Genomic DNA, 13226 nt, shown 5'->3' with positions numbered 1-13226 from the left:
GAGGCAGAGAGAGAATCAGGCTCCCCACTGAGCAAGGAGCCTAATGTGAGACTCAATCCCAGAACCCTGGGATCATGACCTGAGCCGAAGGCACAGCTCAACCGACTGAGCCACCCAGGTGTCCCTTCTGGTGTGACTCTTGAGAGAAAAAACCCTTTTCTGTGCTTAGAGGACAGCAGAGTTGTGAAATGGAAGAGGACAGCTTTCTTTTTTTTTTTTTTAATTTTATTAACATATAATATATTATTAGCCCCAGGGGAGGACAGCTTTCTGATGAGACTATTTGAGCCCCTGGATCCAGCTATGCCTGAAGGTAGTCAGCCTTTGGTCATCCTGGTTATATGAGTGAATACTTTTCCTTTTCACTTACACAAATTTTTGACTTCCTTCCTCTTTTTTTTTTTTTTTTGGTCATTTGTCGCCAAACATATCCTCACTAATGGAATCTATAGGAGTCCATAAGAGGCACAGATTCCTATTTAGTTCCCAGGGCAGGGAAATGGGAGTGAAAACTTTCTAGAATCCTTCAAGAAGTCCAGGCTTTGAAAGACAGGCAAGCTTCGTGACAATGGGGGAAATGGGGGAGAGCATCCCAGGAATAGTTAAGTCATGAAGGCACAAGGCGGGGACATGTGTGACAGAGGGAATGGTGGGTTATGAGTGAGGGGCAACATTTTAGGTCCTAAATGGTGAAGGGTGGCTCATGTTTTTGAGAGCAACAGGGAACCACAGAATGCTGATAAACAATGGTAGTTTACTCCAAACTTGCTTTTACTTCTTGGAGCCCCAGATCCTGCAGGCTCCCCCCTTCCCATTCCCCTAGACCCTTGGCCAAGGTGGGAGGGATTGGACTGAGGGCATAGGCTGCCATCTGTATGCAAATCGCCTGGGATGCCATACAGATGAGGGACCTTAAGCAAATGTATGCCCTCCTGGGAGGCAGGCCAGGACACTCCCCTCATTAACTCAGGGACCAGGTGCTGAGCATAGAGAACCCCTCCTCCCTGAGATCCCCTCTCTTCCCTCCCCCCACCATCTGTTCACCCCCCCCCACCCCCAGCTCCCCAGATCCCCCCTCACCAATGTCTGCTCTTACAGTGATATCTCTCTCCACCTGGTCCCTTCCCTGGACCATGGGACGCTATTTTGCTTTTCTCTCCAACTCTCCATTTTCCTTGGATGGTGATACTACTACTAATAAACACGTACTGAAAACATACTCCGTGCCAGGCTTTGTATAAACACTTTCCATGGTTATCTTATCAAATTCTCCCAACCACTCTCTTGTGTCTGCTGTATTTTTTAAAAAAGCATAGTCACTTCTGCCATATAGAAAACAAGAAAGCCACATGAATCAGGAAGCAGAGAGATGAAACAAAGAGGGGTTTTTTCCAGAGGCAGCTCACAGGGCCTGGTAGACATGTTAAGAATGATCTGGACCTAGACGGGAAGGATGGAAGGATCGTGTAAGCCCCAAGGGTCCATGTGTCGGTGAGGGGCTTCCTGCTGGGGACTCCAGCTCTGTTCCTGGGCCCAAGCCATGCTGTTAAAAGCCATGGCCGCCAAGCACGTTAGTTATCAGCCAGCTACAGTTATGGCCAAGAGCATTTGCCCCCTCCCCCCACTCCATGGCCCTGGCGCCTTTGGAGTGCAGAACCCCTTAGTTCACCCTCCACTGTGGGCATCAGAACCACACCATGGGGAGACAGGACTCAGGAGCCGCATGTACCCCAAAACTCAGGCGGCGGGGACCCGGCTCCCTTGTGCCCTGATCTAAGTGGGTTAACCTGCTCCCTCTCTCTTCTCCAGCTTCTCTCATTTGTTTTAAACTGACTCAATAAACAGTGGAGTTTGGGCATCTTCATCAGGCTGTGAGCTCTTCTTCTCTGGGGACCCCGCACAGCACATGTGGCTCTCCGTCCCCTACGAGGAGGCCCTCCCATGGCAGCTCGCCACTTTCTCAGGGTGACAGAGCCCACTCTGTCCATTTTGGGGATGAGCAAACTGAGGACAGAGAAGCCGACGCACTTGCGGGAGACCCGAGGCAGAAAAGGTCTGAGCGCAGAGACCTCCGGGCGCACACACGTCTTCCAGCAGCCCCTCCACTGCCCAGGTGACTGCCCAAGGTCACACAGGCACCCCTTCTCAGCTGCTCCTTTCAACCTTTTTTCTTTCCCTCGCTGACTGTAGTGATCTTTGAGTCCCAGTTCTGTTTCTCTCTTTGTCCCTCTTTGTCTGTCTCTGCCTCTCTTTCCCCAAATCTCTGTCTGTCTGACCCTAAGGGCTTCTGCAGTCCTTCCCCGCTCCCCCCATCTCCCCCTCTTTCCATTCCACTCTCAAATCGCTCTCTTCCTCGACCTCATTACATCTCTCTAAGTGGCCTCAGTCTTTTCTGCTCCGGAAACGCTTTTGTGGGTTCCTCCAAGTCATCCCTCCTTCCCTGGGGAATTCTCAGTGGCAGGAACCATGCCTTTCTCAGAGGGGGCAGCTCCAGCCCTAATTCCATGCACTCTGACAGCTCAGAGAAAGCTTTTCCTCCATCCTGCAGCTTCAATTCCCACTTGGTCTCTGCAAGAGAGGCTGGGGATTGCACTTAGGGGAACCATACCCCACCCTTCAAGCAGGCACTGAACACCGTTAGGACCCTTGGGTCCTCTCTCTTCCACCCTTGGCCAGCAGAGTCTCTCCCTGCTCTCTTATCTCTTCCTCCATGACATCAGACTTCTCCCAGGTCTTGCAAGGGGGGTGGTGAGGGAGCATCACCTGCGCCCCCTTCTCCTCTCATCCTCCAGAAGAGGCTCTGGCCACGGCATGGTGTGACGTGACAGACAGCCTTTATTCCAGACTCCAGTGTCCACAGATGATGGGGCGGGGGGTGGGTGGAGGGCCAGGGGTGGGAATCCAGTGTCAGACTATGCAGCAGGACGTCAGGTGGGGCGGGGGGACCAGCGATGCGGGCAGGAGGTAAAAATCGCCCCGGCCAGCCGACCCTCAGAGCCCTGGAGCCTTGTCTTGTCCGGGCCAGGCCCTGGGCTTGGGTCCAGGAGCTATTCTGGGGCCTGGGAGAGTCACATTCCCTGGAGGAAGGTCCCCTCCTACCCACCCTCCCTCCCTCCCGGCAAGCAGTGGCTGCTGTAGGTCCCTGCCCCGCCTGCAGAGGAAGGAAGGGAAGGGAGGGCCAGAGGGGGGAAGAGGGAAGGTGGGGGCAGGCGGAGGCGTGGGCAGAGCTGGTTATCTGATGCTGACTCGCTGAGGTCAGGTCCAGTGGAGCCTCTCTGAGGTCCTCCGGGCTCAGCACTGGGAGGAGAGGGAGAGGTCAGCCTGGGCCTGGGCCCCCCACGCCCCCCGCGGCTCCCCCCACCCACAAGGTGCCTGGGTCCTCACCCACCTCATCTCCGAAGCCCCCGCTGCCATGCCTGGCTCCCCCAGAGGCACCTCCCATGAGAAGGCCTGTCTGCTCAGGCCGCTCTGACCCTGAGTGGCTCAGCTGTGGGTCTCCAGGTGGCCTGGAGGCAGGGGGAGGAGGTAGCACGTTGGAGGTGGTCCTGCCTGGAGGCGGGGGTGGGGGGGGTTGTTTGGGATGAGGATGGACTTGGGGGACACGGGCCGGAGTGGGATGGGGGTGGGTTAGGTAACAGCATCTGGGGTGGGGATGGGTAGGTAGGATGCTGTCAGAGTTGGAGGTGGGGACTTAGTTGGGGATCAGCTCCAGGGATGGATTTGGGGATGGCTGTGGACTGGAGCGGACGGTGGCCACGTGATCAGGCCAGAGAGGATGGATGGAGAAGGAACTGGAGTAAGGAGTGGGAATGAGCTGGGGGTGGGGGGGTCCTGGGTCTGGGGAGGCAGCTGAGGGAGAACCTGGGGTTCAGGGTGAGGTTGGGGTGTGTTAGGGATTGGTGTTGAGGCTGGAGACACCGTCGGGGATGGAGAGGTTAGAGGCGGACAGATTTGGGGTTGGTTATAAACCAGGTTTGGGGATGGGGATAAGGCTGGGGTTGCAAAGGAGACCGGGGCCTCAGATGGGCTGCACAGGGCTTGGAGATGGGGTCAGGGATGGTTCTGGGCTGGGCGTTGCTGTGGATTAGGTCTGAGGTTGGAGATGGGAGATGGAACTGCATTTCATTTGGCGATGGGGCCAGGGCTGAAATGTACTTGGGTCTGGGGTTGAGGATAGGATGTGGTTGGGGCTGGTCATGGGCTGGGTTTGGGCTTGAAGTGGGAGGTGACATCAGAGGTGGGTGGAGGGACGGGATGGGGTTACAGAGGTCAATTCCAAGGTTGCAGGCCACTCACGGAGCCCCCTTTTCCCCTCGCCGGCAGCAGCCGGGGCGACCCTTGCGTCTCATGCAGTAGAAGGCAGCGACGACGAGAAGCAAGAGGCCCACGCTGACGGCCACGGCCATGACGGCCACGCCGGCCTGGGAAGTCTGGGGGGCCACTGCAGGGACGGGATGGGGGAGGAGGAGGGGTCAGCTGGCAGGGCTCTGTCGGACCCTTGGGCAGCCTCCTCCCACCCCTGCAGCTCCTCACCAGAGCCGAAGTGGAAGACGTGCTGCTTCTTCCCGTGGGTGTTGGAGGCCTCGCAGGAGACGCCTTCTCTGCTCAGGGTGCTGGTCACCTTCAGGGTCAGGGAGCTGCTCACCCAGCCCTGCCCCGTGAGGGCCGGTTCTGCTGGCTGTAGATGCTTGGGTTAACCCCGGTGCCTGGGATCAAGGGCTGGGGCGAGGGCAGAGGGGAGGCTGTCCAGTCCCTCAGGTAGTGGAGGGGTGCAAAGCTGGGATCAGTGAGGGGGGCAGGGTCCCCCGAGGGACCTGGGGAGGGGGCCTGGGTCCCAGGGAGCTCAGGGTGGACAGGATGGTCCCTTACGCTGCCACCCAACTGGCTCCAGCTGAGTTTGGGCTCCGGGTAACCGCGGGCAGAGCACACCAGCCTGACTTCATCTCCTTCCCTCCAGCCGCCCTCCGTCTGGGGCTGAGTCTCTTCTGCGCTTAACTGAGGTGGCCCTGGAGGTGGAGGGGGGAGGGAAGAGCAGGAGGTCAGTTGGAGAAGGGGAAGGAGGGGGAGAGAAAGAGAAGGAGAGAGGGGCAAGGACTAGCAGGGAGAGGGCCCAGCCCTTGGTTCTGGCGCCCCCACCCCGATGGCCCCCATCCGGACCTGCCCCAGCCCGAACCTTGGACCAGCAGCTTGAAGCTCTGGGTGCGGCTGAGAAGAGGGACCGTGGGCATGGAGGCCTCACAGACGTAGGTGCCCGCCGAGTCGAAGGTGATGGAGCTCAGGGAGAGGGTGGGGCCGTTCCCCAGGGGGACGAAGTCCTGGCAGGGAGAGAGAACAGGGAGGCCAGGTGGGTGTGAGGATGGGGTCGAGGGAAGGGAGAGGGTGCGGGCCGAGGGTTCCAGGGCTGGGGGCTCCTTTCCCCTCTCACCTTGGTCCAGCGCAGGGCAGGGGTGGGCAGACCTTGCACGGAGCAGTTCACAGTTGTGCTGTTACCCAAGTGTAAGGAGAGCTCCTCCCCGGTGCTGAGCTCGAGGGGGTCCAGGTCTGGAGGAGGGGGGCAGACTGTCACCTTCCCCGGACCCTCCCACATGCAGTCAGGGGCTCTTCAGGGCTGTTGGGGGTGCAGACATGAATGCACGACCCTAAGAAGAGCTGTCAGCATTCCTCCTGGTTCTCCCCACCTCCACAAGCTTACCACGCTCCCGTCCAGGGCAAGTCTTGAGCCCAAATCTAACATCAAACCCCATGGCCAATTCAACCACCTTCCTCCAGAGTGGACCGGGGAGGTGGGAGCTGTTCCTTCTCTGATTTACCACCCAAACCCCATCACCCATCTTTCCATCCAGTTTTGTTTGTTCAGCCTCTGAAACCGACCCTCCCTCTTCTCTCCATCTCTGACCTGCAGGACCAACAGCCTTGACTACTGTAGCCAGCTCCTCACTGGTCTCCCTGCTGGCCAGGATCCTGGGCCCCCCTATCCCCAGAGCTGCCAGACGGATCTTTTGAAAACACACACTGGTCAGCCCCGCTCTCTGCATAAAATCTCGCTGGGGCTCCCCGATGCCCTTGGCATAGAGGCCAAAAATTCCTTGACAAAGCCTACAGGAGCCTGCCTTGGTCTGACCTCGGCCTATGTCCTCAGCCTTGCTTCTCATCCCCCCACCTTTGTCCTGAGCTCCAGCTACCCTACTCTCTTGCCATTTCTCTCCCGTATGCCATGGTTGAGTCCTGTCCCAGGGCCTTTGCACTTGCTGATCCCTCAGCCTGGAAGCTCCTCTCTGGGCTCTTCCTGTTTCTGATTCCATTCTTTGGTTTCCCATTTAACTGTGAGGCTCCTCTGACCCCTGTTGTGGACGCTCAGCTTTCCCCTCCACACTGAAGGATTTGTTCCCCTAGCTGTTGAGAAGGATGTCAGCTGTCAGCCCTCAGCTGTCGGCTCTCTCTGGGAACTGCCTCAGCTGCACAGAGCCCCTCGCTCAAGGTCATGCCCCCTTCCTCGGGCGGCCCTTGTGCAATGGCTGTTTGACATGGGGGTAGAAAGGTCCAGCCCCTTTGCCCCAACTGGGGACAATTACGAAGACCAGCTTTCAGGTGCCCCTCAGGGCCGACTGAGACTTTTGCACCCCGTCTTCTGCCTCTGCCCAGTCCTGCTTCCTTCCCTTCCTCAGCCTCCATAGATGTGGATCCCAAGGAACGTCCTATAAACTTCCTGCCTGCAGATCTCCAAGTCGGAATCTGCTTCCCGGGACAGGACAGAGCCTATAACATCCTCCATCTAAAATAGTCTCCACCAAAAAAAAAAAAAAAAATTAAAAAATTAAAGAAATAAAATAAAATAAAATAGTCCCCACCAACCCAGCCAATCTCTTATCCCCTCCCTCTGGGTTAGTCCCCATAGCTGTTCCATCGCTACTCAAAGTGTCTTGTTCCCCATCTACCACCTGTCTCCCCGACCAGGCTGGGAAAAGAAGGTGGGGACTGGCCTTTGTTGTTCACAGCTGTCTCCCCAACCCCGCCACAGGGTCGAGCCCCAGAAAAGGAGGCAGAAGGAGTGCCAAGGAGGGACAGACCCTTTGCCCAGGGCTCGGGTGCAAGCAGACTAAGGTTTTCTAGAAGACTGGGACCCTGGAGACTTGGCTAGACGTGGAAAGTAGAAAGCAGGGGAGTGGACCTAGACATGAGGAGAGGAGCTTGGCTGGGATGAGAAGAATGCCTGGGTGGGGAGAAGCATCAGGCAGAGGTGAAGCCCCCAGGTTGGCCTAGAAGGCCGGGATGGATCACATGGGCTTTCTCCCAGGGGCACTGGGGAGCCATGGCAGGTTCAGAGCAGGGGGCAGTCAGGTTTGTGCTTCGGAATGAGCTCTCTGGCTGCCTCCTGCGGGAGACCGGAGGGGGCTGGGGTAGGCCCCTGGGGGCGGAGGGGACCATCGCGGACCAGGAAGGACCACAGAAATGGAGAGAAAGGGTTGGTGGTGGGGCTGCGGGATGAGGGCGAGGAGGCCGCTGGTGCTAGGGCCCCCCTGCCCGTTCTCCCAGGACGCTCACAGGCCACGCGCAGCTCCGCGGTTTTGGAGAGCACCGCGTCCTCGGCAGCGTCGTAGTCCTCAACCCTGCAGCCGTAGGTCCCGCTCTGGCCCCGCTGAACCCCCTCCAGGGTCAAGTTCCCCTCAAGATTTGTTTTCAGCACGTTCTCCTGCTTGTCCTGGGTGACCAGGGATGAGGAACCCGGCTCAGGAGCCGCCCCGGTCCGGCGGGGTCCGACTAGGTTGGGGCCACCCCGGTCAGAGTCAGGCACCTTATAGGTCAGGGGTCCCCGAGTTAGTGTCCTACTAGGGTCAGGGCCCTCTCATAACGGGGCAGAGGCCCTGCTAGGCCAGGGGTCCCCCAGGTCAGGTAGCAAGTTAGGACGCTCTCAAATAGGGGCTCAGAGGTCCTGCTAGCTACTGGGTCACCAGCCAGGTGCCCTGCTAAGCCAGGGGCCACCCAGGTGAAAGGTCAGAAGTTGGTGGAGGCCAATAGGTCAGAGGTCAGGGGCCGGGACTTCCAAAGGAACGATGGGGTGAGTCACCTGAAGGCGGAAAAATACGTATTCCATGCTGGGGTTGCCGTCCCCCCGGCAAAACAGCTGGACAGAGTCACCCTCGCGTACCCAGCCCTCGGTGGTGGACGGGCTGCCCACCCAGAAATCCACATTCTCCGTGGGATCTAAGGGAAAGTGCAAGAGGGACGGTCGGGTCAGGACGGACTCATGATCAGGGTTAAGGGTAGGTCAGGTCAAGGGTAAGAGGCAGGTCTAGGTTAAGGGAAGGAGGTCAGTGCCGCAGCCAAGGGGCAGGCTGTGGTTGGTCAGAGGGCAGAGGTCACATCCTTCACAGCTCAGGTTCCCACTTAGTCTGACATCAGGGACCAGAGGTCAGAGGTTGAGCTGAGAGAACAGGTCAAGGGTCAGAGGTCCGTGCGGGCGACAGGTCAGGGTGAGATTCCAAGAGCCAATTGAGTGTGAGAGTGTGTGGAACAGTTTAGTCCTGAGACGCCACGGGGTTCAGGGTGCTGGAGGGGGAGCTAAGTCAGGGCGGGCCGCTGGTCAGTTAGGAGGGTCCAAGGTCGAGGGAGGTCAGGACCCGCATGAACTCACAGTGCAGGGTCAGGTGGAAAGCAGGGCTGTCCAGGCGGCCGCGCCGGCCCATGGGCAGGTCGTAGCTCACAGAGCAGTGGAAGGTGGCGTCCCGGTGGGCCTTCCGGAGCCGCAGGTAGAGGGTGCTGGTGAGAGACTGCAGGCCCGAGGCCTCCCGGACCGTGCGGCTGGTCATGTAGCCCTCTGGGAGAGAGGGGGGAGGCGGTCAGTGCCAGCTGCCACCCGGCTCCATCCCACGCCTACCTGGGCTCCGGCGCCTGCTCACCTGCGTTCACCTCCATGGGCACCAGGAGCGGCTGCCCGTTCTGATACCACGTGATCTGGGGGGCGGGGTTCCCGTTGCGGCTGTTGCAGGTGGCGATCTAGGGCAGACAGAGGCATGGCCCTGGGCTCTGACCCAGGACTCTGTAGCCCCGGCCCCTCTTTCCTCGGGACTTCTCCTCACTCAGGTGTAGGAGTCTGGGTCCCCCAGCCCAGTCCTCTCCCAGGACGCGGGAGTGCAAACCTCCCAGCGCTCTCCTCTCCCAGGACCCTGGAATCAGGGTCCCAACCCGAGGTACCTCCTGGGCAAAGTCGTCCACCACAGACAGGATCCCTTTGTTGGGGAAGACCTCCGTGGCCTCCGGTTTCGCTGTGGGGGAGATGTTACCATCAGGAGCCCCTTTCCGGGGCTCTCCCTTGCCCTCCTCTTCCGGGGTGCAGGCAGACACTCACCGAACATGCGGAGCTCCGTGGTGGCCTCGGTGCTCGCCGCGCCCGCCCTCACTACGCACACGTAGCTCTGCTCGTCTCCCACCTGGGCCTCGGTCAGCACCAGGTGGCCCCGGGAGTCCAGCTGGTATGGGGGGTTGCGGCCCCGGGAGTCGTGCACCCGGCCCTGGAGCTCGGAGCCCTGCTGCTGGGCTGAGGCCAGGCGGTGGCGGACCCCAGAGCGGTCTGCCTGTGGGCGGGGAGGGCCTCAGCGCCGGAGCTGCCTGGCCTGCCCTCCCCCTCTGTCCTGCAGGTCTTCTCTCTTGTTGTCACCTCCCTCTGGTCTGGCTCTTATTCCCGGGCCCCATGGGGTGGTCTCCTCTATCTTGGTCCCTCATTCTTCATCCTGCTCTGTTCCTGTCTCTCCTCCTCTCTCTACCTGTTCCTCGGCCTCTTATCTCCTCTTGTTTTCTTTCTCTTTCTTTAGTCCCCCCCACCCCACCCCATCTCTTGCTATATCTTCGTCTGTTTCTCAACGTTCTCTCTCAGGAGCCTGTGCTCCCAAGGGGGGGGGAGATCTTTCTTCTAGTCTCAGCTGCGCCCAGAAGCCAGGCGATCTTGGAGAATCCTTCTGTTTGCTGGGCCTCAACTCCCCCACCTGTACAATGGGAAGGCAGCTGGATGGAGCGCTTCGGTCCTTTGGGCTCAGATGAGGGAACGAATGTGTGCAGCCCTGCAGTGCCCTGACTCCCAGCCCCTGTGGCTGCCCTCTGGCCCCCAGCCGGCAGCACTCACCAGGAACCACTCCAGCACAAAATGGTCGTGGGCAGCCAAGGCGGTGCAGTTCAGGGCGACGGGCTCCCCCTTCATCACCTCCACCAGGGAGAACCCAGGCAAAGGCTCCTCAGCCTGGGCACCTGCGGGAGAGCCACTGAGCTCTCTCTGCCTCTGAGCCCCTCCTCCTTCAGACCCTGGAGTCAGGACTCCCAGCCCCCAGCCCCTCCTCCCTCAGACCCAGGAGTCAGGACTCCCAGCCCCTCCTCCCTCAGCCCCAGGAATCCAGACCTCCAGCTCCCTCCTCCCTCGGACACAGTTCAGACCCTCAGCCCCTATCCCTCAGCCCCTATCCCTCAGCCCTAGCTCCCGCCTCCCTCCATCTCTCAGGTCTGCATCTCTGAGCTTGCAAACCCATGCGCATTTCTCCCCATCTCTCTCTATTTTTTTTTAAAGATTTTATTTATTTATTTGACAGACAGAGATCACAAGTAGGCAGAGAGGCAAGCAGAGAGAGAGGAGGAAGCAGACTCCCTGCTGAGCAGAGAGGCTGATGCGGGGCTCGATCCCAGGACCCTGGAATCATGACCTGAGCTGAAGGCAGAGGCTTTAACCCACTGAGCCACCCAGGCGCCCCCCCCCATCTCTCTATTCACAGAACTAAGGACTCCTCCCCTGAGTCATGTAGGACCCTCTGTCCAAACCTCCTGGGGGGGGGGACTGCACCTGTCCTTGTTCCTCCCACTAGACCAGCCACCCCTCAAAGGCAGGGCCCGCACTGGCTCATCCCTTGGCCTCCAGCACCCTGCGCAGGGTCTGGCGAGGTGCCCGGGGTTGCTGTCTCTCCATCTCAGCCTGTGTGTCTCTCACTCTGGGTCTCTATCTCTAGGCCACAGTCTCTGCCTCTCTGTCGGCCTGGCACTCTGTCTCCATCTCTCTCAGCTCTTGGGTCTCTTGTCATGAGTCAGGGGGCTGGGGCTGCGCCTGCAGCTGAGGTATGGGTGTGTGGGGGCGGTAAGGGGGGACAGGGCTGGGCAGGTTTCAGGAATGTGGGAGGGACAGGCTGGCCCAGACCTGCCCCACCTGGCGCCAGAGCCCCCTACCCGCCCCTTGGCCCCTCTGCCTCTTTGATGGAGCAGGGAAGGGGGTAAGGTGCGTCCCCTCCGAATAGGAAAGGGCCGAGGCCCAGGAGCCTGGATCCTGAGGCGGAAGGGAGCCAGGGTTGGGGGGGGCGGTGGTAGGCTGGAGTCCCGCCCCAGGATCCTGGCAGATAGAGCTGTTCCCAATGGGGAAACCATGCTCTCTCACCCTCTGGGCTGGCATCCTGGCATCAGCTCTCACTTCTTAGAACCTCCCTTCCCTTCCCCGCCCAGCTTGACCAGCCCTGCCCCTGGGGACCCGCTATTCACCATGTTTGTGCCAGGGGCCTGGATTCCCAGGCACCCACCTCTGGCCCAGGCCTGTCCCAGGGGAGGGGGTGTGGGGCCAGGCTGGTGCCTGGGGCTAGTCTGAGTAACAGAGAGGAGGACAGACGGAGAGATCTCTGTGCCCTGATCTCCCTGATCTCTCTGTCCCTCGGGTGCCAGCCCCTCTGGGCCTCCTCCCCCCCCACCACCACGCAGGTGTGTGGATTTATCTGGGGCCCCAGGAAAGGGGCACTGTCACTCAGAAACACTTTGTTCCACCAACCCTGCCTAGGGCCAGTGTTCCAGCCCCTTCATGAGGGAGGGGGCTTCCTTAGGGTCTGGGCTCTGGGAAGACTGGGGGAATCCCTCAAGGGCACGTGATTCACTGGGCTCTAGCCGTATGGTCCCAGGCCCTTGCAAAACTTGAGAACCTTTCTGGGGGAAGCCCTGGGGTTTGGGTCTCCTGTGTCCTGGGTGAAGCCACTCCAGCCACTGGAGGCCTGGACCCCTGGGTCTGAGGGAGCAGGAGTCTCGGGACCCAGATTCCAGGCGCGGAGGGCCCTCACTCCTTGGTCCGGAGTGCAGAGCGGGCTGAGTTCCTGGGTGCTGTGTAATCCACTGCTCTGGGATGCCCAGCCCCTCTGCCTGGCTGTCCCCAGGTCTCACATTCGGAGGGGTATCCCCCATGCTCCTGTATCCCTTTTCCTCGGGGGGGGCGGGGGTCCCAGGTTTGGCTTCCTGGGGTCGATGAAATCCCCTTCCCCCTTCCCTTCCCGGGGTCCCCAGGGGCCGCCCCCAGTGGCGCCCTGCTTCTTGCCCGAGCCATACCTGAGTGCGCCCCCAGCAGGAGCGCGAGCACTAGCAGCCGCGGGGCCCTGCACGCCCGGGCCGGGCCGTCCCGGTGCTCCATGTTCGCGGTGGCGGCGGCGGCGGCGGCGACGGCGGCGGCGGAGACTGGCCGGGCTGCAGCTCGGCGGCCCCGGGGGCTGGGAGCGACCAGGCCCCGCCCCTAGAAGCCCCGCCCCGCCCCGCCCCGCCCTCCCGGTCCCCCTTCGTCCCCGCCCCCCCAAACCCGGGCGCCCCGCCAGGACCTCCCACTGCCCGGAGTGGACCTCCCAGCGCTCGGCCCCCGGAGCGGGGCTCCCTCTGCCCCCAAGTCCTGGTCTGCCTGTCTCAGGCTGACCAGTGCCCCCGGCGGTGGCCTGACAGACCAGTCTAACCTGTGTCCTGAGCTGGGACCTCACCGCACCGTGGACCCTCTCCCCCTCATTCTGACCAGGGGCCATTAGGGGATGCACTGGCCTCTCCCAGTGGAACCGGTGGTTCCCGGCGTGACCAGCGGCTTGCCCTGTCCTCTCCCAGTACAACCAGTGGCGCCCAGCTTGATCACTGGCCTAGAACAGCTTCTCCCTTATGCCTTGTGAGGCCCTCCCCTGTAGCCAGTGCTCAGGGCTGCTTTCCTGTCTGACCAGTGGCCTGGAACCCATCAATACAATCTCTTAAATTTAATGGTCTTCAAACCTCAGTTCAGCCCAGGGCTCAGTGATGAGGGTGGGGGGCGGGGAGTGCGGTGGGGTGCTCTTTCCGTGGCTCTCCTTCCTCGAGCCCTCCCTCATCCCCTCATCCGGAGAATCCCAGGAATGCCACCCCCCTTCCTCCTTTCCTCTCCCCTTCACTCCCTCCCAACCTTTGGGGGAAGGGGAGGAGAATCAGGCTGGAGGGAG

General features: G+C 60.4%; 1 protein-coding gene across 2 annotated transcripts; it reads right to left on the bottom strand.

Annotated features, from left to right (window-relative positions):
* Positions 1–2813: 2813 nt before the first annotated feature.
* Positions 2814–12500, bottom strand: BCAM (basal cell adhesion molecule (Lutheran blood group)). 2 transcript variants are annotated; one of them, XM_080828846.1, is made up of 15 exons: positions 12331–12500; positions 10118–10239; positions 9347–9572; positions 9193–9263; positions 8898–8994; positions 8633–8815; positions 8066–8202; positions 7543–7699; positions 5426–5541; positions 5174–5315; positions 4870–5006; positions 4534–4678; positions 4297–4441; positions 3389–3506; positions 2814–3297 (listed from the first exon to the last, which is right to left on the bottom strand). In XM_080828846.1, the coding sequence occupies exons 1-15, from the start codon at positions 12410–12412 to the stop codon at positions 3292–3294; spliced, it is 1884 nt and encodes a 627-aa protein (XP_080684972.1). In that variant the 5' UTR covers positions 12413–12500; the 3' UTR covers positions 2814–3291. The 2 variants fall into 2 exon arrangements, with proteins under 2 accessions (XP_080684972.1, XP_080684973.1); XM_080828847.1 differs by having other exon boundaries at positions 8898–8952; positions 12331–12451.
* Between the last annotated feature and the right edge of the window lie 726 nt (positions 12501–13226).

The sequence above is a fragment of the Martes martes genome, assembly GCF_963455335.1.
Source record: "Martes martes genome assembly, chromosome: 17".
NCBI classification, from domain to species: domain Eukaryota; kingdom Metazoa; phylum Chordata; class Mammalia; order Carnivora; family Mustelidae; genus Martes; species Martes martes.
Note: the sequence above shows the minus strand (reverse complement) of the source record. Positions and strands in the feature narration are given on the sequence as shown.

Coding starts and splice junctions, on each gene's coding strand:
- BCAM (XM_080828846.1), bottom strand. CDS start 12,412: ATGGAGCACCGGGACGGCCCGGCCCGGGCGTGCAGGGCCCCGCGGCTG. Junction 5,007..5,173: donor CTTCAAGCTGCTGGTCCAAG/GTTCGGGCTGGG, acceptor CTCCACCTCCAG/GGCCACCTCAGTTAAGCGCA. Junction 4,679..4,869: donor GGAGCCAGTTGGGTGGCAGC/GTAAGGGACCAT, acceptor AAGCATCTACAG/CCAGCAGAACCGGCCCTCAC.